This window comes from Callospermophilus lateralis, chromosome 3, assembly GCF_048772815.1.
Source record: "Callospermophilus lateralis isolate mCalLat2 chromosome 3, mCalLat2.hap1, whole genome shotgun sequence".
In the NCBI taxonomy this organism is placed as follows: domain Eukaryota; kingdom Metazoa; phylum Chordata; class Mammalia; order Rodentia; family Sciuridae; genus Callospermophilus; species Callospermophilus lateralis.
The window spans coordinates 35941216-35969096 of record NC_135307.1 but is presented as its reverse complement, the minus strand read 5'-3'; the positions used below and the strand labels follow the sequence as shown (position 1 = coordinate 35969096).

General features: G+C 41.7%; 2 protein-coding genes across 6 annotated transcripts; both read right to left on the bottom strand.

The window, feature by feature from the left end:
• Window positions 1–6003: 6003 nt before the first annotated feature.
• On the bottom strand, window positions 6004–12915 carry Pabpn1 (poly(A) binding protein nuclear 1). Of its 2 annotated transcripts, none has more exons than XM_076850009.1 (7): window positions 12817–12915; window positions 10350–10464; window positions 9585–9652; window positions 9174–9280; window positions 8063–8150; window positions 7821–7972; window positions 6004–6944 (listed from the first exon to the last, which is right to left on the bottom strand). In XM_076850009.1, exons 1-7 carry the CDS (start codon window positions 12883–12885, stop codon window positions 6905–6907), a joined length of 639 nt encoding a protein of 212 aa, XP_076706124.1. In that variant the 5' UTR covers window positions 12886–12915; the 3' UTR covers window positions 6004–6904. The 2 variants fall into 2 exon arrangements, with proteins under 2 accessions (XP_076706124.1, XP_076706123.1); XM_076850008.1 differs by lacking the exon at window positions 12817–12915 and adding an exon at window positions 10832–11197.
• Window positions 12916–19068: 6153 nt separating this feature from the next.
• Bcl2l2 (BCL2 like 2) lies at window positions 19069–25230 on the bottom strand. 4 transcript variants are annotated; one of them, XM_076850012.2, is made up of 4 exons: window positions 24482–25230; window positions 24154–24241; window positions 23244–23683; window positions 19069–22630 (listed from the first exon to the last, which is right to left on the bottom strand). In XM_076850012.2, the coding sequence occupies exons 3-4, from the start codon at window positions 23673–23675 to the stop codon at window positions 22481–22483; spliced, it is 582 nt and encodes a 193-aa protein (XP_076706127.1). In that variant the 5' UTR covers window positions 23676–23683; window positions 24154–24241; window positions 24482–25230; the 3' UTR covers window positions 19069–22480. The 4 variants fall into 4 exon arrangements, with proteins under 4 accessions (XP_076706127.1, XP_076706128.1, XP_076706129.1 ...); XM_076850013.2 differs by having other exon boundaries at window positions 24487–25230; XM_076850014.2 differs by having other exon boundaries at window positions 24493–25230.
• Window positions 25231–27881: the final 2651 nt, after the last annotated feature.

Sequence of the window (27881 nt, the reverse complement as noted above, 5' to 3'; positions counted from 1 at the left end):
TAGGGAGATCTGCCCTAGCCACTTCTGGTCAACATTGTACAGGAGGTTTAGCCAGAAAAATGAAGAAATAAAATGAAATAAAGGGTACTCAGATGCAAATAAAATTTTATCTGCAGATGACACAACTTTATAAAGAGAGACTCTTAAGAAATATACACACACACACAAAAAAAAACCTGTTAAATAGTTTTCTCTGATAAACAGATGCTAATCCATAGTGGGGGTGGGGAGTTAGGGAAGAATGAAGGAACTTTGGAGTCTTCAGAGGGGAGTGAGGGAAAGTATGGGGCAGTGGGGATGGGAAGGATGGTAGAATGAAACAGACATTCTTACCCTATATACAAGTATGATTATAATCAGCACAAAGCACAGCCAGAAGAATGAGAAGTTATGCTCTGTTTGTGTAAAATGTATCAAAATGCATCCTACTGTCATGTAACTAATTAGAACAACAACAAAACCTGTAAAATAAGTTTAGCAAGTTTACTGCACTCACAGAATATAAGATGAGCATTAAAAAAAATTATTTGTACTTTTTTTTGGGGGGGGTGGGTAGTACTGGGCTAACTGGGAATAAAACCAAGGACTTTATGCATATTAAACAAGAATTCTACTACTGAGCTACATTGCCAGCCCTTTTATTTTGAGATAGGGTCTTACTAAATTGCCCAGGTTGGTCTCAAACTTGCAATCTCCTGCCTCAGGCTCCCAAGTCACTGGCATTACAGATATGTGCCACCACAGGCAGCTTAACTGTACTTCTGTGCAATAGCAAAAGCAAAAAAGATCTGAAAATGAAATGAAGAATTCCACTTACATTACACAAAAGCAAAATACTTACGAATTGATTTAACAAAAGAAAAAAATTATCACACACAGTTCAAAGAATGGTTCATACACTGGAAGACTTAATATTACTTAACATGGCAATACCCCAAAAAAATAAAACCAAGAAAAGTAACGGGGTTTTGGGGGGTACGGACATAAAATGGCAATATTCCCTAAACTGCTCTACAGATTCAGCATAACACTATTAAAATCCTGGTTATCTTTTTTTGCAGAAATTGACCAGCTGATTCTAAAAGCCATATGGAAATATACCCAGAATAGCCAAACAATCCCAAGATGAACATAATTGGAAGACTTACACTTCCAAAATTTTAACTTATCACAAACATATAACGAAAACAGGGTGATTCTGCCATAGAGACAGATTCAAGGAATACAACTGAAAGTCCAGACATTTGTCAACTGATGTCTAAAATGGAGGCCAAGACCATTTAATGGTGAAAGAATAGTTTTTAACAAATGGTGATAAGACACCTGGATAGCCACCTGCAAAAGAAGGAAGTTGGGCCCTTGGCTCACACCAAACACAAAAATCGATTAAAAGTGCATCAAAGGCCTAAATGTAAGAGCCCAAACTATAAAATTCTTACGAGAAAGCTAAGCACAGTGACACAGGCCTGTCGTCCCAGCTACTTGAGAGGCTGAGGTATAGAGGATTGCTTGAACCTATCAGTTGAAGATCAGGCTGGGCAACATGAGATCTCATCTAAAAATACATCAAACCAAACAAACAACAAAAACAAACAAAACCCCTGAAAGAATTCATGAGAGACAGACATACATTTTTGTGGCTTTTTGTATTTCAGAGGACACTATCAATAAAGTGAAAAAACTCACAAAGGGAGAGAAATACTTGTAAATCACTTATCTAGTAAGGGTCTGGTATTTAGAGTGTATAAAGAAGGCCAGCACAGAGCTTGGTGGTGCATGCCTGTAATCCCAGTGGCTTGGGAAGCTGAGCCAGGAGGATCAAGAGTTCAAAGCCAGCCTTGCAGCAGGTAAGGTGCTAAGCAATTCAATGAGACCCTGTCTCGAAATAAAATACAAAAAAAAAATACGACTGGGGATATGGATCAATGGTCGAATGCCCCTGAGTTCAATCCCTGGAACCTCCCCCCGCAAAAGTTTCTTTATGGGATGATGAAAATGCTCCAAAATTAGATACTAATGATAGTTTATATTTACTAATAATATATACATTAATATATGCTAAGAATCACTGACCTGTACTTCAATAATATATACATTAATATATGCTAAGAATCACTGACCTGGTATGTTAATTATATCAGTTTTTTAGAAAAATCAGTGGAAGTTTTTTAGTGGGATACAAATCAGAGGTATAACAAATTGACGCCAAGCTTCAATAAATAAAATTTTTTGCTGAGTGGCTCTTTTTTCTGTTACAAGTCTTAGCACCTACAACAGTGATCAGCACTTGCTAAATACTCAATAAAGGTCTATTTGTCTGAATGATTATCAATAACAATAAAGGGGAAAGAGGCACGGGAAATTAACAGGGTTGATATTTTAAAATTTGACCATGACATCCAAAAGATTTCTCATAATCACATATAAAAGCAAGAAAAAATGTTATATTATTGTACAAGTCCAGCAATTTTACTTTCCCTCTGAAGCAGGTAAACATTGAAGATGGTAGGAAAGAGTCTGCACATGTGTTCAATTCTTTGTTTTTTCTCCTTTCTACCACACCTCCTTCCTTTTGCTAGCTCAAACTCTTTTATCAGTATATATTACTTGAAGCAAATTTTTACTACTAGATATTTGATTAGAGCCACAGATGCAGAATCTGTATGGAATTAACGTTAAATTTAAATAAAACAAACCTAAATTGAAAATTCAAAACAAAAACAACAGCAAATGCTTTTCTCTATAGCCAATGTCAGGTTAAGCAAATCCTGCTTTAAAATGTACTGGATTAGCTAGGTACGTGTTGTGGTGGTGCATGCCTGTAATCCCAGCTACTCAGGAGACTGAGGCAAGAAGACTGCAAGTTTGAGACCAGCCTGGGCAATTTAGCAAGACTCTGTCTCTGTCTCAAAATAAACATAAAAAGGGATGGGGGTTATAGCTCAGTTGTAGAGCACTTGCATAGCAGGTGAAAGGCCCTGGGTTCAATCACTAGTACCCCAACAAAAAGTGTTCTGTATTAACCAAAGGCCCTCTAAACATCTGACTCTGAAGCTGAGCCTGGAAGCACACACATAAAATACCAGCAACTCTGGAGGCTGAGATAGGAGGATTGAAAATTTGAGGCCAGCCTAGGCAACTTAGTGAACCCCGGTCTCAAGTAAAAAAGTAAAAACAGATGCACAATGTAGCTCAGTGATAAAGTGTTGCTGGATTCAATCACCAGTACCACAAAAAAACTGGCCAATCACAGTAGCAGATAACCTTAATCCCAGTGACTCACAAGGCTAAGGTAGGAGGATAACAAGTTGGAGACGAGCCTCAGCAACTTAGTGAGACTCTGTTTCAAAATAAAAAATAAGCCAGGCATGGTGGCACATGCCTGTAATCCCAGCTGCTCGGGAGGCTGAGACAGGAGGATCGCGAGTTCAAAATAGCCTCACCAATGGCAAGGTCCTAAGCAACTAACTGAGACACTGTCTCTAAAATACAAAATAAGGCTGGGGATGTGACTCAGTCCAGTGCCCCAATTCTCAGTACCAAAAACTAAACAAACAAACAAATAAAGGCTGGGAATGTAGCTTAGTAGTTAAGCACCCCTGGATTCATTCCGCAGAAAAATTTTTTTTAAATATAGCCCATAAACCTTCACCTTAGACAAGTTTTCTAAGTAGGTTTTCCTAATCTCCCTTATTTTAAAGACTCTTCCCTGCAATCTGAAATCTATTGAGACCAAACTCATTGCTATTCTTCAGTTAACAAGGAGCTTATTATGAGTGATAAACAGCATATAACAAAAATGACAGAGCTTGCTCGAGGATAGCAAGTTTCCTTCCATGCTTCCTTTAAAACCCCAAACGAGGATGAAAAAAAAATGAAGAGGCCAAGTAGAGTAGAAAGTCTGACTCCTATAAGGACAGGAGAGAAAAAAAAGAAAAGACCGGAACCAACAGGTCCAGGACAAAGGGAATACTATTGTTGTTACTACCTTCTCCAGGACAGAAAATGCAACCCAAGAGAACATCTTTTGAGCATCTACTAAATGGGAGGTACTGTGAAACATACAAAATCACAATCTATGCCCTCAAGGAGCTTGCCATCTACTGAAGAAGCAGGAATGTAATTATGTTAATTATAAAATCATTAAGTGCTAGAGAGAGGAACAATTTGCCCTGAGTACATCAGTGATTAATTCTGACTAAAGAATCAAGAAAAGTTTTAATTTTTTTTTTTAGTTGTTAATGGATCTTTATTTATATGTGGTGCTGAAGACTCAAACCCAACTGAGCCACAAGCCCAGCCCTCAAGAAAAATTTTGCTGCTGTTATATGGCTTATACTTTGAAGGATGTATATAATCTTGATAGAGAAGCTGGGATGGTCATAGCAGGCTCAATGCACCAGCAAGAATCATACGTGAACATACAGCAATTCAACTGGAATGCACAACACATTATAAGTAGGCCAGGATGTAGCAGGAAAAACCTAATTAGCATCAAATTCACAAAGATCTTAGTTTCACACATTGTAGTTGGAAGTTACTGGTAGCTTCATAGGGCCTTTTTGGCAACAAGGACAAATAAGAGTTCCTTAAGCAATGGAAAATAGAAATGGAGCGGAGAATGGATATCGTACAGAATTGACTGAACACAGAAAATTAAAACCAAAGAAGGGCCAAAAACATTTACCCAGGGGCTGGGGTTGTAGCTCAGTGGTAGAGCTCTCGCCTACTATGTGTGCAGCCTGGGTTCAATTCTCAGCACCACATAAAGATAAATAAATAAAGGCATTATGTCCATCTACAACTAAAGTATATGTGTATAAAATTTATTCTCCAAGATCTTTTAGAGCTAGCCGTGTAGTGCCCTCTGGTGGATAGATGACACCTCTCCAGCATTAACAATCAGTTCTTCCAATACTCTTTAACACTGTAAGTGTTAAGTCCACATAAGTTTCCACAAAATGATCACAACACACTATTCTAGTTGTATTTGAAGACAGACCTGAAATGCCTAACTAATCAGACAATAGGAAGTAATATAGTGATCAAATGCTAAATATGTTGGTGAACACTGACCTGAGAATTCAGAATACAACACAACTTGAGAGGTGGATTAATGCTTCCTGGATATAGAACACATCCATTTCTTTAACCTAGGATTTTTGGAGAAAAGAGCACCCAGGTCAGAGGTAATCATAAACAAAACATTTGAACAGAAGAGACTGGCAAAGTAGAGTATGCAAATATTAAATATCAAGATATCCAGTAGGTTAGGTAATGAAAAACCTACAAAGGCTTGCACTAGTGAATGATGTAGTGCCTAGGAATTTAAGACCAATCTGATATTACAATATAAAATGGAGAAACTTATTAAGATGGTCAAGTAACTACCCAACAAAACTTAAGACACAAAAAACTGGGCACACTGGCACACACCCATAATCCCAGCAACTAGGGGGGGTGAGGCAGAAGAATCAGAAATTCAACACTAGCCTAGTTAAACTGATAAGACCCTGTCTCAAAATAAAATAGGGCTGGGGAAATAGCTATGGTAAAATGCACCTAGGTTCTATCTCCCATACTGTGGGGGGATGGGGGGGGTCCAATTATGATCCAAAGTTAGTTGGCTAAACATTAAAGTGGTCACTTGCGTAGCTGGAGAAAACAAAAGTTTTGAAGACATCTTTTTAAATTACGTTTTAGCATTTCTTGAGCCCACCCTCAAGTAGACATGAACCAGACCCCAATCTAAGAATATAAGGTATGGGAATGGATTTCATTTGCATGTAAGTTTTATTAACGCACGTACACACTCTTAGATCATTCTAGTCTGGCCATTCTTTTACTACCCAGAAAACCCATCATTAACTAAATGCAGAATGTTCCTGGTTGTTATAATTTAACTCCTACTCCTTAATTTACAAGTGGCAACTTCCCCTTCACAACACCAGTACTTCCGTAAAGTAAAACTAATAGCAATCTAAGAGAGAACAGGTAGATAAATGATCTTTACAGCCACAAGGCCAAACAATTTTATTTTCAAAAACAACTTTATTCATGACACATATTTAAAAAAAATTCCCACCCCCTGGAAATGAGCTAAAAAAATAAACAAAATCCACCTCCCACCTCCCTGTTCCCACTTCCTCCCATTCCCTCCAAATAAAAGGGAAAAAAAGGCAAAGGAAAAAAAACAAAACAAAACAAAAAAACTGAAAAACAAAAAACACCCCAAAACCCCCCAAAACAAGGTAGTGCATTTCCCCAGGGGGAAGGGGAATTTACACTGGAGCCGCTGGGAGCGGAACGGAGATCTTCCGGCTACAGAAACCTGCAAAGAAAGACACTCAAAACAGAAAAAGAAACACAAAAGGAAACAAAATAGATCACCAGGCAATCTGGAGGGGCAGGGAGCCGGAAAGAGGGTGGGGTGGGTGGTAGACCTGGCAGGACAGGAGCAGGCAGGCAGGGACTGTGAAAGGCAGGGAGAAGATGGAGGGAAGGTAACAAGCAGAACAGTTTGGTGTCCTTCCAGAGCCCTGGGTAAAAAAAAAACCTCCTACCACCCATGCCCACCTACCCTTGAGCAGCCCCCAAGGGGGTGAAGTGGGGCAGGGAAACATGGGGAACAGCTTGCGCAGTTGAGAAGTGTCCATGGCGAATCCCCAGAGTGAATGAGCAGCCCCCTGCCCCACTCCCTGGGCCTTCCCCTACACCCCAAAGCAGGTCCCTCCTCAGCAGTTAGTTATGGGATTCTCCCCCCTTCCACAGTATATCTTTTTTTTAAAAAATATTTTTTTTCCATCAAGGTCATCTTCTGTTTTTCTTTTTTTTTTTTTTAATTCTTTTTTTTTTTCCTTCTTTCCTCTTTTTTTCCTCTCTCTCCTCCTAATACACACTTTTTTTAGTAAGGGGAATACCATGATGTCGCTCTAGCCCGGCCCCTGGAAGAAAGAAGGAGAGTTAGGTGTTAACATGATCACTAGATAGTTCAGTATAAGCCCCTCCCCGTGGGCCCTTGCCCCAGTTATTGTGAAGGGAAGGGGGGAAAAGAAGTTTTTCAAGTATCCTAAAACTGACTCCACAATCCCAGAATCAGAGAAACACCTGGCAAATAGGGGGCTAACAGGGCATTAATGGAATACTTTGCCAAACAGCAGCAATAAAGCAGTGCATCTGAGATAAAGAAGTAAGAAAAAAGGACCCATTGTTTATCCAGTTTTCAGTTCTCCACAGTTCTCAAACCCTATCTTATGAAAAGTCAAGGCTTATATGTGTGACCTATTTAGAGAGACAAAAGTAAAAAGCAAAGCCACAACTTGGGTACCACATTGGTCCTGTGAGAAACTTAACCTCAAAAAAGACTAGGTCCATTAAATAATTAAGTATCTCAAAACCCTCCCACATGGCTATGGGAGAATTCAACTAGCCTCTGGTATCCTTCCAAAGAAGGTTCAAACTTTTACCCCTCCCTAACTCTGGGAATAGTAGCAATGTCCAAGCAGTGCTTTTCACTGTCTTGAGACCCTATTCTTCTTAACTTTCAATGTCACCAACTCCCAAGGGGGGGAGGGGAAAGGTTGGAGGGGGAAGCATCTCGCAGAATAGATCAGCACTTATCACCAATTTCTGCTCCAAAGATGATGAGACTGGCCTCCTGACCTGGCCTACAACTACCTTCCTCACCCTGCACAGGCAGGAGACCAAGTCCCTGGAGACCAAGGGGGAGGGAAAGGGAGGGTCGGTCCTCAGATCAGGAGAGAATGAAGCATACAGGGCTCATGGGAGGCTGGGAAGAGGAGCAGCCCATCTATCCTGACCTGTAGACGCGACCCCGGGGCCTGCTGTTAAAACCACTGTAGAATCGAGAGCGGGAACTGTTGTAGTTGGTAGTCCGGGCACGGTATCGGGCACGTGGGAAACCCCGGTCTGTTGTGCTGATGCCTGGTCTGTTGGTTCGTTTTGGGATCACCTGAGCGGAAAGAATGCACAACAGAAAGCCTTAGAGTCAACTCGAGAGAGTTAGTTTATATATAACCAGAACAAAGGGCACAGGCCTTACCTTGATTTGCCTTCCTCTAAATAAGGACTCATCTAAGGCCAGGGAAGTCCTCACTGACTCTTTGTCGGAGAACTCTATATATGCAAACCTGAAAAGAATAATTGTCATTTTTTTATCTGAGTTTACAATATTTCATAGGTTATTTGTTAGGAATGTAATGTGTTTACATTTTTAATTAGTTGATTTTTAAATGAAAGGTTTTAATCAAAATTTCCAGCTATTCTTGGAAAATCATTAAACAGACAACATGTTCAGCCGTGTGCGAGGCCCTGAGTTTAATCCCCAGCACCACAAAAAGCCCACCAAGATTTCTATATGCTGGGGTCAACTACAAGCTTCTAGTTCTTCATCCTGCCCACACCTAGGCTTTAATTTTATCATCTGTCTGGCCTCTGAAGGTATTTTATGTGTAACCCAGTACATTATCAAGTTTAATGACACATTAGAAGGCAAAGACCTCATTTTTTTTTTTTTTTTTTTTTTTGTGATGCTGGGGATTGAATCCAGGACCTTGTGCATGCAAGGTAAGCACTCTACCAACGAAGCTATACCCCAGCCTTTTTTTCGTTTCTTTTAAGTTTATTTTTTAGATTTAGCTTGACCCAATCTCTTTATTTGCCCCTCTTGTGTTTGTGTGTGTGTATAGTGGTGGTGCTGCTGCTGCTGGGGATTGAACTCAGAGCTTTATGCAGGCTAGGGAAGCACTCTACCAACTAAGCTATATCCTCAACCCCCAAGACTATTTTTTTTAAAAACATCAAGTAATTACCAACCAATGTAAAACAAATTATCAATGGGAGTGTAGCTCAGTGATAGAACACATGCTTTGCATGCACAAGGCCCTGGGCCCTGGGGTTCAATCCCAGTGCTGCAAAACAAAAAAACTACACACATATAGATGTGGGGAGACATCTACTTTTAAATTCTGATTAAAATTATCTTAGGCTGGGGTTGTGGCTCAAAGGTAGAGTGCTTGCCTAGCACATGTGAGGCACTGGGTTTGATTCTCAACACCACATTAAAAAAATAAAATGAAATAAAGGTACTGTATCTCCATCTACAACTAAAAAATATTCTTCAGAAAATTATCTCAATTTATTCCCCTACTTACCCTTTGGGATGGCCACTAAATTTGTCACAGAGTATGGTAACACGATTGACTGAACCACAGCCATGAAAGTGAGCTTCCAGCTCTTCTGCTGTTGCACCATAGTCTACCTAAAGAGAAGGGATATTTCACAGGTACTGAGCAAACTCTTTTCTCAACAGGTACCCTGCCTGGCCTTTGGTCTGGGCCATCTCTATAACCCACAGCACATCAAATATGGTTCTCTAAGGAATTACCCTTTTTCTTCCATTCCCAGTCTTTGTTGATTACTCCATCACTTTTTACCTCCCCCCAAACCTCCCTCTACCACTTTTAAAATTGCCAACTTATACTGGTGATCTTCCTTTCAAGATTATTAAATAACTGCCCAAAATAAGAATGTCCCCCAATCTCAATCAGAACCCCAATACATACATTGCCAACATAAATGGAACGGGCATCAGCCTCCATCTTTTCTTCAATAGACATGATCACTGGACCAGCTATAGACAAAAATAATTCAAAAAATAAGTAGATTTTCTATTGAACCAATATAGCACTTCTACCACCACTGCCACCCTATCATTTCAGCAAAGAGAAAGACCTTGTTCAGTTCTGTTCCCTCTTGTATCCATTACCTAGATCAGTGCCTAGCACACAATATGTTCTCACTAAATATTAAGGAATAAATGAAATACATCCTTAACAATCAGAGAACAGTATAAGAATACTCCACTCCCAAATCAAGCGCCTATGAAGAGCTTTGTTAAAATGCCTTGAAGACCAAACAAAATTAAGTGGGCTGAGACTCGACATTTCTGGATTAAAGAGGCCCCCAGCAGCCTAACCACTTCTCTTAAGAGTCCTAACTAAAGGATCTCCAACTGAAAAAAAAAAATTAGACTTGAAGGTCACATGCCAGCTGGCAATCTCCAGCCGGGTAGAGGCAGGCTAAGAACAAAGAGAAACACATTTATAACCGAAACAAAGGGAGACACAAGACTACAACTACCAAAACATAGGTTATGTCTCACAAAGGTCAACGGAACACACAATGGACTATGACCACAGCAACTGCCCAGTAATTGCTTAAACAAGCAGCTCCAGGATCCGGAGCATCTAATGCCACATTCCCCGTGCTCCCCACAACCATTCCAACCCGAAGACCCAGGCTGCGCGTGCAACCGCCGGTTTACTCACCATTGCCTGGAGGTGGACTCATATTCATCTGCTTCTCTACCTCGTTCTGTAGTTCCTTCAGCTTTTCAGCTTCTTCCTCCATCTCCCTGACTCGAGCTTTGATAGCTTCAAGCTCCTACAATGAATGGGGAGGGCATGCAAAAGAGCTTAAGAGGAACCAACGCAGGGGCTGTGCCGTGCTCTCGATAGGCGCGCGGCCCCAGCCATGCTCGGCCATTTCCCTCGCCCCACGCGAGGGTCGTGATGAAAAGAAAAGCAAGTTACCTTCTCTGGAACAATCTTAAACACCCATGACGCCCAAATCAACACTGCTGGGCCCCTTGCGACGATCCAGGACCCGTCCCCCGCCCGGCCCCAGCCACGTTATTCCCCGCCCAACCCCACCCCCAGCCTGCCTCCCGCTCGCTAGCCCGAGCTCTGGGCCTCCCATGACCCGGCCGGTCGGCTGCTGCCCGCCTGCTCGCTCGCCCTCCTTCCCTCACCGGGTCCTCAATGGCGCCGTCCCCCGGGTCACCCTCGACTAGTCCCGGTTCTTCCTCCTCCTCCTGGCTGCCGGGGGCTCCCGAACCAGGCCCAGGGCCCGGAGCTCCCGGGGGGGCGCGGGGCCGGGGCGGCTCCTCTTCGGGCTCGGGCTCCGGCTCGGGCTCCAGCAGCAGCTCCCCAGGCTCCAGTTCCTCAGACTCCAGGCCGTTCCCGTAGTCCCCTGCGCCCCCCGGGGCCCCCTCCCCGGCCTCCCCACCGGCCCCGGGCACAAGATGGCGCCGCCGCCCCGGCCCGGAGCCCCGACCGCCCGCAGCCCCCGCTGCTGCTGCCGCCGCCGCCGCCGCCGCCATCGCCGCTCAGACTGGGGCCCGCCGCCCAGCGATTGGAGAACTGCGCGGGCCTCGCGGAGGATTCATTAGTCAAGCAACCTGCCCGTCACTCCAAGCTAGCACTCCATTGGGGAGTATCAGTTGGCAATCAAATAAGACCCCACCTCTTAGGCGGGGCACTGTACCAAATTCTCAAATCCCGGTAGGGGAAACCTCTCTGTCAATCAACATTCGTCCCACCTCCTCTCGAGGCCTTAGGTAACAATACTGCCACGCTGTGACGACATTCCTGCTTCTCCCCCGCCTACGGGAGGGCCCGCGAAGTATAGGACGTTCTGTGATTGGTCTCTGATTAAGATCACTGGAAAGGACCAATCTTCCGATCGCCTCACAGCAGTAGCCCGGTCTCAGATGCCGATTGGCTTGCGAGATTCGAAGAGCTGACACCCGTAGCGTGACAGGTGAACCTTGCCCCCGAACGGGCTGTCGGACTTCAAGCTAGGTCACATGACTAGTCAGTCCTTAGGGAGCCGCCATCTTGACATTACTGCTGACTCCGGTGAGCATTGGAAGGCAGAGGCCCCATACAAGGTAGAGATTTCTGGAAGTTCCTACCAAGCACCAGTAGGTGGGATGCTGCCGAAATTAGAGGTTCTGAATGGAGCATTCTAAGGGGGAATTTTTCCAACTTCAAAGTTATTGGCACCACCATCCATTAAGTCTCCCAAACCACAAAGAATGTAAGAATCCTTACTCAGACCTACCAGTTCGTAGACCTCTTTTCCAGGACCCCCGCGCTGCCTAGTTTCAGCCTATTTCTTCTCTATCCTAGCCTGTTGCAGCCGCTATGGGGTTCTCCCAGCTTTCAATATCCGTCCAATCCTAACCGCTACCAGACTGGCTTCCCTTTCCTGTCAGGTAAAGTCTCAAAATTCCTTACAGTGATCTTAGACACCCCAAGACCTACTATGCGAATTTTGTTGCCAAACTCCTTTCTATGGGTGTGCCTGGCATCCAGACTGTGTATATGTAGTCTTTCCTCAACCAAGTCTGTGCAACCCTCCCCATCTCCTACAAGGGCTTTTCTGGTCCGGAGACTAATGGGCCTACCTCCTCAGTAACTTACTGAATTTCCTAAATAGGTGGTGAGTACCTGCAGATAAGAGACTGAATCTTATTTATGTTTGTATCTCCACTGCAGGATGGCTAGTACGTGTTAATAATACTGGGTATTTGTTGATTGAAAGATGCATTGTTTGGGGATCTAGGTGCCACCTCTTCATCTTTTGCAACTTCCCAGGCTCCAAGTCCCCTTTTAAGCCCCAGAGGAATTTCTTGGGGCAGGTTCCCACCACACTGCTGCACCCTAAGATATCAATAACACCTGGCCCTGGAGAAGGCAAGGTTTCCACTTTGAATAGCGATCCTACACACTTATTAAAATGTAAAGAATGGTGGTGCTAAACTTACAAGAATTTTTTTATAGGGAGACCAAAACTACAGGCAGGTTTGAGAGTCAGGTTCACATGAACCCAACCCAAAAGTTAAACAAGTATGATTGGAGCTTCAGAATCTGGACAAGAGAAGATCCAAAAAGTAAGAAGCTCTCATTATACCCCTTTTTCCATGGCCCACTTTTTCTCCCAATTCCTTACCTCAGGAACTGAGTTACTTTGAGCAGAATCACAGTCCCTTAAATTTCTTGTGCAATTTTCATCAGCCATCTCAGCTTCAGTGATCTAGGAAAACTAAAGTTGAGCACGAAAGACAAGCTCTAAATGAGTTCTCTGGAAGGAGGAGTGTCTTTTATACTGATCCTAACCTAATCCAATTCTGAGTGCTTCACTGTTGCATAATTTAAGCAAGACTACTAAGGGAAATGGGATTTTTTTCAAAATGCCTTTGAATCCTGTTTTTGTTAAGTACTTGATTTTGTAGCAGGCACTATTCTTTGTATAATCTCATTGAATTCTCACAATTCTGTGAAATGTAAATATTTCCACAAACAATAACCTTTCTAAGTAAAGAAGAAAAAGGGCTGAAGAAGTAAAATAACTTGTCAGTGTCATAAAGCTAATTTATAGTGTGAACTCGAAATCAGCTTTCAAAGCTTAGATTAAAATTAATGCCAGCAGAGCAAGATGGTGTATGCCTATAATCCCATAGTGCACACCTATAATCCCATAATACACGCCTATAATCCCAGCAGCTCAGGAGGCTGAAGTAGGAGGATCTTGAGTTCAAAGCCAGCCTCAGCAATTTAGCGAGGCCCTAAGCAACCTAGTGAGACCCTGTCTCTAAATAAAATACAAAATAGGGCTGGGGATGTGGCTCAGTGGTTGTTGAACGCCCCTGAGTACAGTCCCCGGTACCAAAAAAAAACTAATGCCAAACACTGTGGTGTACTCCTGTAATCCCAGAGGCACAGGAGGATCTCAAATTCAAGCCCAGCCTGATCAGCCTAGTGAGGAATTAGGGAGACCCTGTCTCAAAAAAAAAAAAAAAGAAAAAGTACTGGGAATATAGCTCAGTGGTAAGCACCGCTGAATTCAATCCCCAGTAACAACTAAACAAAATAAAAAACTACTATGTCTGATTTAATACAAAAAAATTAGATTGTGATATTATATTGAAAACTGGAAAAGGTATAAATCCCAATAATGCTTAAATTAAGCATTATTACATAATTATTACATAATTATATCCAAAGATTATTTTGTTTCTAATAAAAGGTCTGTACATTATGTGTGTAACATGCAAAATGATGTCAGGTCAAAGTAATAGAAGATAAAATTGTATATAAACTATGATTACAAATGTATGTATATCTAAAAGTTTAAAAAATTACAATTAAAAAAAACTTCAACATGGGAGAAAAAGAAACAAAAACCAATGCCATCTTTTGATTCTTTATCAATATGCAAGAAAAACTTTAATAAACATTGAGATTTGCCTGGTGTGATAGCACATGCCTATAATTCCAGCAATTTGGGAGGCCAAGACAGGAAGATCAAGTTTGAGGCCAGCCTCAGCCACTTAGTGAGACTCTCAGCAATTTAGTGAGACTGTCTCAAAATATAAAAAGGGCTGGAGATGAGGGCTAGGATTGTGGTTCAGCGGTAGAGCGTTTTCCTAGCATGTGTTAGGCCCTGGGTTCAATCCTCAGCAAAACATAAAAACAAATAAATAAATAAATAAAATAAAGGTATTATGTCCAACTACAACTAGAAATAAATATTAAAAAAGAAAGAAAGAAAAGGCTGGGGATGTAGCTCGGTGGTAAAGTGCCCCTGAATTAGATCCCCAGCACCAAAAAAAAAACCAAACAAACACAAGTTGAGATTCTTAACCCATAATTATATTCATTTTCTTTTCTTTTTTTGGTACCAGGGATTGAACCCAGGGGTGCTTAATCACTAAGCCAAATCCCCAGCCCTTTTTATTTTTTATTTAGAGACAGGGTTCTCACTGAGTTGCTTAGGGACTCACCAAGTTGCTGAGGCTAGCTTTGAACTTGTGATCCTCCTGCCTCAGCCTCCCAAGCCACTGGGATTACAGGCATGTACCACCACACCAGCACATAATTCTATTTCTTATAATTGGTTCTTAAGACGTAATCAAAAGGTGAATAAATAATTGTGAATTGTTATGGTCTGTCTATGAGGTGTTCTCCCAAAAGCTCTGTGGTAGGCAATGCAGGAATGTTCAGAGGTGAAATGATTAGATCATGAAAACTAACTTCATCAGTGGAGTAATCATTTGATGAATAAATAATTTAAATGGACCACTGAGTGGTAACTATAGGCAGTGGGGTGTGGCTAAAGGAAATAGGTCACTTGGGGTTTGAGACTTTGAGTCCAAAATAACCTTTTTCTCTTCTCAGTTGTTTTTGTTTGATATTTTGGTCAAAGCAAAAGGAAAAACTGATTAACATATGAACAAAGATGTTTATCAGAGTAAAAAAAAAAAATTAAAAAATAAACCACTTAAAATGTCCTAGTGGCAATAAAATTATTGTACACACATGTAATTTCATATAGTCATTAGGCCTTGAAAATGTTTTAATGACAAGGAAAAATGCTTGCAATATAATAGTAAGCAGAATTATATACAAAATTGTATGTGCAGTATGATCACAAAACCACAGATAAGAGACTGGAAAGAATTAAACCAAAATGTTAGTAGTAGTTCTCTCTGGTAGTAGAATTATGATTAATTTTCTTCGTTTTTTTTTTTTTTTTTTTTTTTTTTTTGGTACCAGGGATTGAACCCAGCAGCACTCACCCACTGAGCCATATCCCCAGCTCTTCATTTATTTTGAGAGGAGGTCTTGCTAAGTTGCTTAGAGCCTTGTTCAGTTGCTGTGGCTGTCTTTGAATTTGTGACTTTCCTGCCACTAGGATTACATGCATGCATCGCCACACCCAGCTAATTTTCTGCTTTATAATTTTCCGTTATGATTTTTCAAAATTAACACATAATTTTAAAAAATTGCTCCAACTTGCACACTTTTTCTAATAAGCATGATTACTTTATCAAAGAAATAAACACATTGAAAAGGATATTTGAGGGCTGGGGTTGTGGCTCAATGGTAGAGTGCATGCCTAGCATGTGTGAGGCACTGGGTTCAATTCTCAGCACCACCTATAAATAAATGTATAAAATAAAGGTCCATCAACAACTAAAAACATGTATATGAAAAAATCAATTTAAAAAAAGGATATTTGAATGTGACTTCTCTTTCCCTATGAGATTGTAAGTGGTAAAAGGGATATCTTAATTATATTTGTATTCCCTTTGCCTATCATTCTGTACTCTATAAATGTTAACTGAATGAATGAACCTATTTAATATTTTGCCTCATGTTGATAAAGAGACTATCAAGGAGTTTTTCTCTGAAATAAATTTTTAAGAATTCATATGTAATGTTAAAGAGTTTCATCATTATGAGCATTCTTCTCCTTAAGTTATAAGCTATAAATAAAGGATGATAGTTTTGGAAAAACTGAAATTCCAGTGCCCCATCCAGAAGAGGGGGGAAAAAAAATGTGTTAATAGAAGGAGAGGTAAGTGGAGTTGAGAAAAGGATAATTAAGTGGTAAAAATGGGTGAAGATATCTCTGGTTCTGTTCAAAAGGGAAAAGTTTTGTCAGTAGATAACATAAATATTTGGTTTCTGGGTAGTTTCATACCTACTTTTAATATTTGCTTTGAAATTTTCACAGACTATAATAATCTATGATCTAGAATAACATTGTTTAATATGGTAGTCACTAGTCATATGTGGCTATGGAGCAATTGAAATGTGTAGTCTCACGTGAGATGTGCTGAAAATGTAAACTACACCAAAATATTATAACTTTGTATGAAAAAGAGTATATGAAATAACTTATTAATAGTTATTTAATATTAATATTGGAATTATAATATTTTTAATACATGGGCAAAATAAAATACTATTACAATTAGTTTTACCTGTTTCTTTTTTGTAGTTTTAATGAGGTTAGTAGATCACAGAAAACTACATCTGTGGCTTGTATCTTATTTCTATTGGACATTGCTAACAGAACTTTGAAATCTTTATTTTTACTTACCTCTCTTTTATAGCAGATCCCAATTATCTTCTACCATGGTCTGGTCTTCATATATCAACTCCCTAGCTCTGTCCTTGATAGTAGGGGGCTGTCCATTTAAATGTGAAGGAACCTATGCAGGACTGCTTAATTTCCATTCTGACTGGTTAACTTTTTAAAAACTTTGTAACTGAAATACTAGCTTTAATGCACCATACCAGATATGTGTATGTTCATCATCAAAACATCAGAAAATACTGATAGCAAAAAGAACAAAAATCACTCATAAAATCTGCCACCAAAGATAATTACTACTGATATCTTAACATATACTCTTCCTAAAATGTTCAAACTATAAATACAAAGAGGCACATACATACACATATATTTTTCCAAAATGGGATCAGTGGGCTAGAGATATAACTCAGCTGGTAGAGTGCTTGCCTCGAATGCACAAGGCCCTGGGTTCAATCCCCAGCACTATAAAAAAAAAAGAAAAAAAAAGGATCATATCATATGAGGTTATTTTCTAACAGATAGTCTTTATTTATTTATTTATTTTTAAGTGGTGCTGAGGATCAAACCCAACACCTTGCACGTGCTAGGCAAATGTTCTACCACTGAACCACAACCCCAGTCCACAGATATTCTTTTTTATGCAATAAAATACAGAAACATCTTTCCATTTCAATAATATATTTCTCTAATTTTATTTTTCATGTTTTTACTTAAAAATCATCCCTTTAGAAAATAGGGGCTTGTCTGACCACTCTTTAAAATTAAAATCTAGCTAGGCCCAGTGGCACACACCTATATCCCAGCTATTCAGAGGCTGAGGCAAGAGGATTGCAAGTTTGAGGACAGACTGGGTAACATAGTGAGACTCTGTTTCAAAATAAAAAATAAAAAGAATTACAGAGGTAGCTCAATGGTAAAGTGCCTCTGGGTTTAATCTCTAGTATTTTAATTTCTAAATTAAAATTAATTAAGATTGAAATTTTATTAATTAAAATGTAAGAATATCTACAAACATATTTCCATCATCCTTCAATTATTTTTCTTTATAGAATTGATCACCTTCTAAAATATTAAGGAATTTTGTTCATTTTTGATTCCTTCCCTAGAATGTTAGCAACATGCAGGTAGAGATCTGAGTCTGTCTGTTCACTTTACCTCAGTGCCTAGAACTGTGCTTCCCACACAGAAGATGCTTAAACATTTGCTCTGTGTGAATGAATGATGAATGAAAAAACAACTGCATAGAACTCTATTATGTTTTCTGGTTGAGTTTTAAAAGTTAATATATTTATATATTTCACCTATATTCACATTTAAGGCAGTCTTTTAAGTTTTCAAAGGACCTACTATTAAGTGATAACAGAATATCTACAGTTAATCCATTTGCTAGAAATTATAACTAAATGTTGTTTGACTTTAACTAAAGTGCCATTTGGAGAAATAGCACTTATGGAGAACTGTCTGAAGGAAACACAATCCATCTGTCCTTTGGATAGACTGAAGTTTAACCCTAACTAAATCAGACCATCATAAAGCAGCATATGTGGCTTAACTGTTATGAGCCTGATAGACCTTCTAAATCCCTGTTTGTGTTTCTAGAGGAAATAGTGGTATAGAATTCAACATCATATTTGCTGTTAGGTATTAATAAAGAATGGTGTCAACCATATCACCAATTGTGTTCTTGGAAAAGTCACAGAACTTTTTGCTCTTCTTGAGTAACTGATTTTTTTTTTTTAAGTTGGATACAATATCTTTATTTTATTTTTATGTGGTGCTGAGGATCGAACCCAGTACCTCACCCATGCTAGGTGAGCACTCTACCACTTGAGCCACAACCCCAGCCCTACTGACTGGTTTTTAAGTCCTAAAAAGAATGTGAACCTCATTATATTTTTCAGTTTGCTTTGGCTGCCAAGCTGAGAGCCAAATTCATAGCCTGGCTTTTGTATTTGGGAATACTACTTATAGGATGTTCTTCTGTATATTAATTTTCCTTTTACTTAAATTCACTATAATATTTCAATGTTCCCTTTACCCATACTTAAAAATAATTTTATTTTCTCTTTGTTTTTTCTTTTGTATATTAAAATGTTTCAAAATTATTTGGAACTAGGTAAATATAAAACACACTGCAGCACAGATAGAAGCACTAGCTATCATACCTGATGATATTAAGAATATCTAATTTCCTTTTTCTTAGTGTGTATTCACCAGGCTACTCTCTGATTTTCCTACAGCTTCTTTTGTAGATTTTCCTATAGGGAGAGAGTAGAAAGGCAATACTAGATTCCTCTAAGCAATTATTTCTCACAATTTAACACATAAACCCAAACATCAATTTATTGCACTGGGTTATAGAAAGATCAGAAATTTCCATTTGAAATTTAAAATTAAAATCACGGTTCCTGTCAGAAATTATTCTGATGTGGTCCTAACTAGAGGTACAGAAGGGAATGGACTGAATAATCCTGGAGATTCCAACCAATTAGCAGTTTGCAATGAAATGGCTGAAACCAAATATCTCTGGGAACTAGACAAGAAAGCAGGAGCTCAATTTCTGATAGATATATTCTAAATCTGAAGTAGGCATCAGTGAGAAAGGATCATTATCACACACTTCTGATTTGAGGCCAAACAATAGCTGGGGAGTTGATTTTGCATAAAGATTTTAGAGAGGTTTTCTTTGTTTTGATTTTTTGTTTGTGGCAGTCCCAAAGTACCATATACCCACACCCTCTTGAAGCTTGGGTTGGGATAGATGGAGTTCTTGGCTTTGGGTACTTGACCAGAATAGGGGTGGGGTGAGGAAGATGGTAGAACAACTCTGATTTTTTTTTTTTTTTTTTAATCTCAACAGTTTCCCAAAACCCTATAACTCTAATTCTTGCCCTTAGCAATATCACCAACAGATGATTGGATCGAGGAATGTTCTGACCCCAGTTATACAGTATAAAGTCACAAAACCCTGTTCAGTCCTTCTCATTAAACTTCTGGGCTTTATTTATTTTTTTAATACGACCATTACATATTACACAAAAATAAAAGTCAAATGAACTTGATATTTATAAATTATTAAATAAAAATACAGGAATATATATTTATATTTATAGAGCTTTTTCTTTTCTTCTAAACTAACCAAATCTGTTCTCCTGCCGTTTTATGATTTTAAAAAAGTAAAATAGTGTATGTATGCCCTACAATAAGTGGGGAGTACGATTAATAATCGCAGGACCCAGTTGCCCTACTTCCAGTCCTTCCTTGGCCTAAGCAAAGTCCCTATTTGTCCCTTTGGGCTCTGGAGAGAAAGAAACACCCTCTCCACCTATTTAATCTTTGAAAAATGGCCATTACATTTATTTTCCTCATTAAAAAAAAAATAAATGAATTTAAAAACTGGGAGCCATACTCAGCCTTCTTGGCCAAGAGCTAATCCCAAGGAACTATATGGCTCTAGAAGAGAGTCCCTAGTTTTCCCTGACAGAAGAGTCTCTGGGGTTTCCACTGCTCCTCAAACTAAGAAGGGTAAAACAGGTCAAAACTGCCCTCTGTGATCTCATCCAAGTTCTGCTTCTGGGAATCCAGACCAAGGCCTTTACCCTTTCATAAAAAAGCCTCTCCTTCCACCCAGGTGTGAAGGCCTCAGAATGGGGCACTTTGGTAACCTGATCATGGTCCCTGCTGCCCCAGTTTGCTAAAGCCCCCCAGGAATGCTAACACAGATAAGTATCTTGTGGTAGAGGGTAGAGTGAAGAGTCTGCCCCAAACCTTGGGGAGCACAGGCTCCAATTTGGAGCTGATGGTCTAGTCAGTGGTTTTCCAACTTTTATTTTTCAGCAGCAAAACCCTTAATGCAAATAAAATCTTACCCTGAACCCCGATATGTAAGACAGCTACAAGAGGAGCTGTTCTGTTTGAGGACAAGTTGCCCAGCCTGCTCAGCCCCCATCCCCTTCATCTCCCCCAAGGACTCCTGAGGCAACCCCTAGGAAACTTTGGGGCTCTGCCAAGCAGTTTGAAAACCACTAGCCTAGTTAGTCCTGAGCAAGTCAGACCCCCCACCCCAACTGCCTGCCATAGACCAGCTCTGAGTTTCTGATATCAGCATACTCACAACAGACCAAGTGGCATATGCAGTCTACCACCTCCCCCATAGAGACCATTAAAAAGTGCAGCCCTCTCTCAAAAGCAAAAGTCTGGACTAAACACCTGAGGCCAATTTGGTCCCACTTTCTAACAAACACATCCATGTTGCCATATTCTGGGACCAAGTAAAAATCTCCAAGAAGAGTCAACCATGTCTAGCTAAACTGATCAGTGCTCAGGATTATGGGCAGGGTTCTAGAGCACTGTGAATGAAGTCAGCATTGGAGAGCAGCAAATTTTAGCACCTTGGAAAGTGCAGCAGTGAGGTCTGGCTCAGGACATGCATCTGGAGTGAATCATTTCTTCTTTAAAAGAAAAAGCTATAGCTTGAATCTGTTCTAGAGGACTGTGAGTTCTAAAGTTAGCATCCTCAGACTCTGAGGTACAGACAAACAAAACCCATGCAAACAGCGTGGCTTCAATGAAATATAAATGCTTCCAGATCATGGTAGGTACTCTCAAACCCATACACCTGCCCCTGATAAAGCAGCACCAAAGCCCACAACACAGAATAGGCCCAGTCATGGAGTACCTGTCACCCTCACCCCACAGGGCTCAAGCTAGAATGGTCTTTTCAAGGAATCAACAGTCTCACTGAGAAACAGTGTGGGACCCAGACTATATTCTAGATCAGCATTTATGTCTACATCCTCAAAAGGAAAATTGAGCCCCAATTTAGAGTTTCAGTTTGGGTACAGAGGTCCCAGAGCTATTAGGCACCATTGTGCCCCAGTGGGAGGGGAGGGTGGCAGGCATATCCAGCTACTGAAGAAGCCTTCACCTGCCCAGGCTCCAGAGCCCTGCACTTCTGTCAGAGCCCAGGAGGCAGCAGGAAGTTCATGATGCACACGAAAATGGGTAATGAAGGAACAAGGCCAGCTGCAGAACTGCTTTCTCTCCAAAGCCCTACCAACAACTTTCTGCAGAGAAGTGCCAGAGCCCTCGGCCTGGATACAGTGTTTCTCCTTCAGCCTTGAGGCATCTGGACAAGGGGAAGGGAAAAGAGGGTTTGGGAGGAGGGGCAGAGAACTGTCCCTTGTTCTTGCCACTGCAAAAGGGAATGTTTTCTCCTTGAAGAATCTGAACCACCTCCAGATTAGACAAACAGCCCAGCATGCACACGAGTACCCGTGCACATGCACACTTGTGTCCAAGCAGCCCACAGCCACAGCCACCTCTCCCAGTCACCTGAGAACCCCAAGCTTCCATTCCAAAGGGATATGCCTTCTAGTTCCCCAAAACCCACTTATCCAGGGGAGACACAACTCCTTATGCAAGTCCACCTTCCTCAGCGCTGCAAATTCATCTCTGGGTAGTTTCATGTGCCCATACCTATAGGCATGATCCCTCCCACCTCCCCCCAAACCCTGGAATGACTCCATCTCCTGGTCCTCTGACTTTCCTAAAACTCCTTAATAACTGTAGCTCACTCTTCCAATCACCTGCCTGGCACACTTGGCTCCCTCACATGCTACCTCTCCCCTTCCCTGTTCCGTGCCCAACCATTCACTTCACTTCTTGTTCTCTGTTCCTGCTCTCCTGGCCCCCAGCCACACCTAGCCCCACCTGACCCTGAACTTTCTCACTTGCTAGCAAAAAAGGCCCCTACAGTTACCAGGGCCCCCAGTGCCACGGCCCCCGTCAGCACTGTCCTCACTGATGCCCAGTTCCCCTCCCGCAGACGCCGTGCCTCCTCCAGGGCCCCGTCCCCGTATAGAGCTGTGAACTCCGCCTGTGGGAGAGAAGGGAAGTAGGAGAGAAAGAAGGAGAAAGGGATATCAGGAGAGGAAAGAGTGGAGAGAAGAGGAGAGGAAGAGTTCCAGTTCCATCCACTGCGAGCACTATCCCATACCCAGCTCCTCTCCAGCCAAAGCTCTACCAACTGCAAGCCCTCTGATCCCCCCATGTGCAGCCCCTCTGCCCCAGTGCCTGGCTCACTTACACTCACTGCCTCATCCTTTCCTTGATGAAAAATTCTGCTTAGAACTGGCATCCTTTGCCAAGGCTTGCCTGACCACCACCCATCCCTGATCCTCCCCACCTCTCATGCCATATACTCATGTGTAACACCTTTCCCTGCAGGCACTTCTTGGGTACTGTGTATTCTGTCCTCTGCTTGGGACCATAAGCCCATGCAGTGATAACTGTATGGCAGCCCTGGAGTACAGAGTCCAATGTGATGCTCGGTGAGGGAACCTCAGTCTGACTCCACCTAAATAGGGGAATTCAGCCCCATGCCTCCTTCCCAGCACAGCTGTCCCAGCCTCCAATCAGAGCCCCCATATTCCCCCTGGAGAACAGCTTTGCAGAGGGATGTGCAGAGCAGCATTTGAGAAACTTCTTACCCAGCCCCCACTGCTGTGGATCCAGTCAGCCAGCCGCGTCTCCAGGTAGGCCACCATCCACTCCTGCACTTGTCCCACCAGTGGCTCCATCTCTTTGTTGACACTCTCAGCACACAGGGCAGCCCCAAAGACAAAGAAGGCCACAAGACGACCCCAGTTGGGACCCCCTTGGAAAAGTTCGTCAGAGACCTGGGTGAAGCGTTGCTGAGCTGAACCCGGGGTCACATGCAGCTGAGCTGCCAGATCAGAGAAGGTGCGCCGGAAGCGGGTCTCGAACTCATCTCCAGCTGCCCGCATGGCTTGGTGCAGTGGATCAGCTGCTGGGCCCTCCCCAGGGCCAGCTCCACAGACATAACCCTTCTGCCTCAGCTTATAGCCTACAAAGTCGGCCACCAGAGCCCGTGTGTCTGGGGCCGAGGCTGGGGTCGCCATCCGGGCGGCTGTAAGGGGCAAGGATAAAAGACTGGCATGAATACATGAAATATAGAGAGGCCCAGAAGGGGTGTTTTTGGTTTGTCCAACTCAGTAAGATGAGGTGGGGGAGGAGATATGATCAGAGACCCCTGGGCACCAAAGAGCAAGAAACAAGGGATTTAAATTATGTCATAGGGCCAGGGCATTAGGGGCTGGACACTGAATTTGTTATATGCCAAATTAAATGTAAAACAAGGAAATTTTATTTTTAGAATAGATTCTTTGCATAAGATAACACCAGCTCTATAACATCCCAACAGCTCCCTCCCACCCCCACCATAGTATACACCTTTTTGGCTACAGGAAGGGGCTTAAACCTACCCAGAATCAAGATGTGAAGATGTTGACAGAGGCACAAGATGGGAGGAGATAAGGGCTGAAAAAATATGGGAGAAGCCAAAGAGTGTTGGGACAGAGAAAGGCAGGGGACACTCACCCAGCCTGGATGGCAGCTCTTAGGACCCAGCGCTGGTGGCAAGGAGCCCCCAGCTGGGGCCTTTCATCCTCCCGGCCAGCGTGGAGCCCTGAAAAAGGGTGAGAGAGATCAGAAATATGCAGGGAAGGCCAGGGATCAGGATCTGGCCTGAGAAGGGCTGGGGTTGCAGCTCCTGGGACCCGGTCCCTGCCCCCAACGCTCTACCAGCTGTGTGGCTGAATCCATGTTTAATGACTGTCCTCCCGGGAAACCCAGGGCCAAGGGCTTCCTGCCGGCACCATCTCTACTCTCGGCTCCCCCCAGTGCAGCCCAAAGGCTCAGCTCCTACCTTACCCCCACCTTCAACTGGTCTCCAACCCCGCCCGCCTGCCAGGTTAGGGATCTCACGGGTCAGGCCGCTGCTGGGATCCGGGCCGTTTCCTGGTGCAGGAGCTGGGAGGGAAGGAGAGAGGGAGGAAGGGAGGGAAGGAAGGAGGGAGGAGAAGGGGGGGGCAGGAGGGAGGGCCTGGCGCCGGGTGATGATGGGGCCCAGAGATGCGTCCAGAGAGAGGGGCGGGGCCGCACACAGGCCTGGGAAGGCCACAACTCTGAAAGAGAGGGCCATTGAAGGCAGAGACACCATGGGCTGGACTGAGGTGAGCTGCTAAGCCTTGAGACTGCCCAGAGAAACACCCTGGACCTCAGAACATCGTGGTACAAATTCAGCATTTCTAGAAGGTCTCTGATATTCCATGCACTTGTTGAATTGTTCTAGCCCTGGATTGTATGCCTTAAAAAGAGGAGCAGTTCTGGAAACTTCCTGCCAGGTGCCTTGCCCTTATGGGACTAGCAAATACCACAAGGATACCAAAACTTTCCAATCCCTTTTTCCCCAGGGCCTTTAATCTGGTGGTCTCTTCCAGGGCTGAGGCTTTAATCAGGCATCAGGCAGGCAGGACTTAAATTCCAAGCAGTTTCTAAAGGTACTTTTCTTCATCTTCTTTTGTTATCAGATTGATTTCCTTTTAATCTTTTTTTTTTTTTTTTTTTAATCCAGCACATGAACTCATTCTCATGGGGGAAAAAAAAAATCAAACAATAGAGAGACAGAGAGTAATCAAATACAAGTACTCAGCTATACACACACATGTACCTGTCCAATTCCACCTCCCTCACTGTAGGTTGCCAATGATAAGGTTAATGTTTATCTTTCTAGATTACATATATGTATATTATTTATAAATGGCAATACATTTATAAAGGGCAGTTCACAAGACATGAAGCAGTTTCACCACAAATGATCTACATGAGGGAGCTCACAAGCATTCGACTCCAAGGCCACCCAGGGCTCTTGGAGTTGACAATTCCACAACTTCATTTGGAGAGAGCCCCAGCCAAAGGCCAGAAAGTGGCAGTCCAATTCTACTTTCCTTTGGTTCTTTTCCATTTATTCTGACAGAATCCACATCCTTTGCATCTACCTCCAATCCAATCCTTGATGCTCTCACCTATTGTTATGGTCAAGAGAGAAGCAAAGTCCTCTGTATAACAATAATAGTAACTAACATATTGTAAGGGGTTACCAGGTGCTCAGTGCTTTCTTTATATGTGTAATAGTTTATTCTAATCAGGTGCTGTGATACATGCTTGTGATCCCAGCTACTTGGGAGGCTAAGGCAGGAAGACTGCAATTTCAAGGGAAAGCCTGGGCAATTTAAGTGAGATCCTGTCTCAAAATTAAAAAAAAAAAAAAAAGGTTGGAGATATAGCTCTATGGTACACTGCTTGTAGGCTCTAGGTTCAATGCCCAGGAGCACAAAAATAAATAAATAAATAAAATAAAAATTATGCTCACATCGACCCTTATGCTATTTTATCCTTTCTACAGATGAGGAAATTGAGACTTGGAAAGGTTGAGTAATTTGTCCAAAGCCATATACTAATAAGGAAAGAAACTGCCACTTAACCTAAATCTGTCTGGCCTCAAGATCATCTCTTCCCTTTCAAGTAGTCAATGTTATTCTGACAGAATCCACACTATTTACAAGACCACACTCAATTCTCTTTGTTTTTCCTTTTGTGGAGGCTGGCCTCAAGCTTGTAGTCCTTCTGCTTCAACTACTCAAATAGCTAGGACTAGTGGTATGCACTACCATGGCTGGTATCACACTTAATTCTCTATTCCATTCTGAATGTACAACCAAATCCACTTCTTTATAGCTTTCTCTTTCGACCATGCACCTTTCTTCTTTGCTCTTGAGCTGATTCTTCTAGCTGCCACCAGGAAGACTGCCCACTTCTTTTCAGGCTAACCTAGTTAAGTCCTCTATTTGCAATCCTGGTTTCTTCTAGACATTTACTTGTAATAAATCACCAGTTTTTAATTTCAAGTAAATATCTTAAGTGTCCAAATATATTTGCCTTTTTATTTATAAGCTCCTCAAGAGCTAGAACTACTGACGTTTATTCACTTTTATGTCCTTGTGGCCAAATAGGCCTCCAGTAAAAGTTGACTGAATGAATCAATTGACACCTCTGGCCAGTTATTGAATAGTCCCAGCCAGACATTTGAAGATTGCTACAGTAGCTGCATAAGAAAGAAAAACTGAGCAGGACACAGTGATGCATGCCTATAATCCTATCCACTTGGGAGTAGGAGGCAGGAGATCTCACAAGTTGGAGATCAGCCTTGGCAACTCAGAGAGAACCTGTCTTAAAATAAAATGAAAAGGTCTGGGGATGTAAGCTCAGTGATAGAGCACTTGCCTACTAGTACAAGGTTCTGGATTCAGTCCACAGTACAACACACACAAAGAAAGAAAGGAAAGAAGGAAAAAGATATTTGATTTGGAATAAATATTCAGTGTCAGTCTGAGCTACCAGCAAAACAGAGCTATAACTTATACCCGGTCCAAAGCTATGTATCTCAAGTATCTTCTCAGATCAACACTGCAGAGCCAAGGTATAGCACAAAGCAACAAAGCCTTTGCCAGAAAACCTGAGGTCACAAAGGCTGACCTTCATCTATTTTACTTCAATGACACACTGTTTTACCAAAGCAAGGAAAATCCTTTTACACTGCTTGACTGTAACCTTAATTAGCTTATGATTATTTTATATCATAAGATATGAAGAAAATATGTTCATAGATTTAATATGTATGTGGAAAATAAGAACATAAAATTCAATATGGTTTTAAAAACAAGTTCTGACTAAATAGCATTACTATGGTTGATACTGGTGTGGAAATGCAACAAGCATGAATTGTAGATAGTAAGATAGCATGTTTCACTGTTTATTTCCAACCTAGGGGTTGTAATTTTTCAAACTACCTGCTGTTCTAAATTTAGATATTTTATTTCCACTCTAACATTTCCTATTTTAATATTCTAAAGATGTTAACATTATCATTAAATGTTTCAATTTTGTATAACAAAATGGAAAGAAAGTGAATTCTAGAAATGGACTGCTGAGGTTCCAATTCCAGATCCTCAATTATTAACTCTGTGTCCTTGGGCAAGGGTCCTAACCCTTCTCTCCCTTGATAAATTTACCTGTAAAATAGGCCTAATAGTACTCCCTACTCCTATGATGGTTGTATTTTATAAGTTAATATTTGTAAAACTATCAAAACAATACATAGCACATCGTGCTACATAAGATCAGTATGGAAGTTAGAAAAAAAAAATAGAAACCCTTCACATGTTTTTTTTCACTAACATAGAAGAGAATACAAGGAGAAAAAGCCA

Excerpts from the sequence above, each read along its gene's own strand:
- Pabpn1 (XM_076850008.1), bottom strand. The coding sequence starts at position 11,182 with ATGGCGGCGGCGGCGGCGGCGGCAGCAGCAGCGGGGGCTGCGGGCGGT. Across the intron at positions 9,281-9,584 it reads GTTCCATTTATGTTGGCAAT|GTAGACTATGGTGCAACAGC; the intron begins GTATGTATTGGG and ends CCTTCTCTTTAG. Across the intron at positions 6,945-7,820 it reads CCCCGGGGTCGCGTCTACAG|GGGCCGGGCTAGAGCGACAT; the intron begins GTCAGGATAGAT and ends TCTTTCTTCCAG.
- Bcl2l2 (XM_076850012.2), bottom strand. The coding sequence starts at position 23,675 with ATGGCGACCCCAGCCTCGGCCCCAGACACACGGGCTCTGGTGGCCGAC. Across the intron at positions 22,631-23,243 it reads TCCACAGCAGTGGGGGCTGG|GCGGAGTTCACAGCTCTATA; the intron begins GTAAGAAGTTTC and ends TCTCTCCCACAG.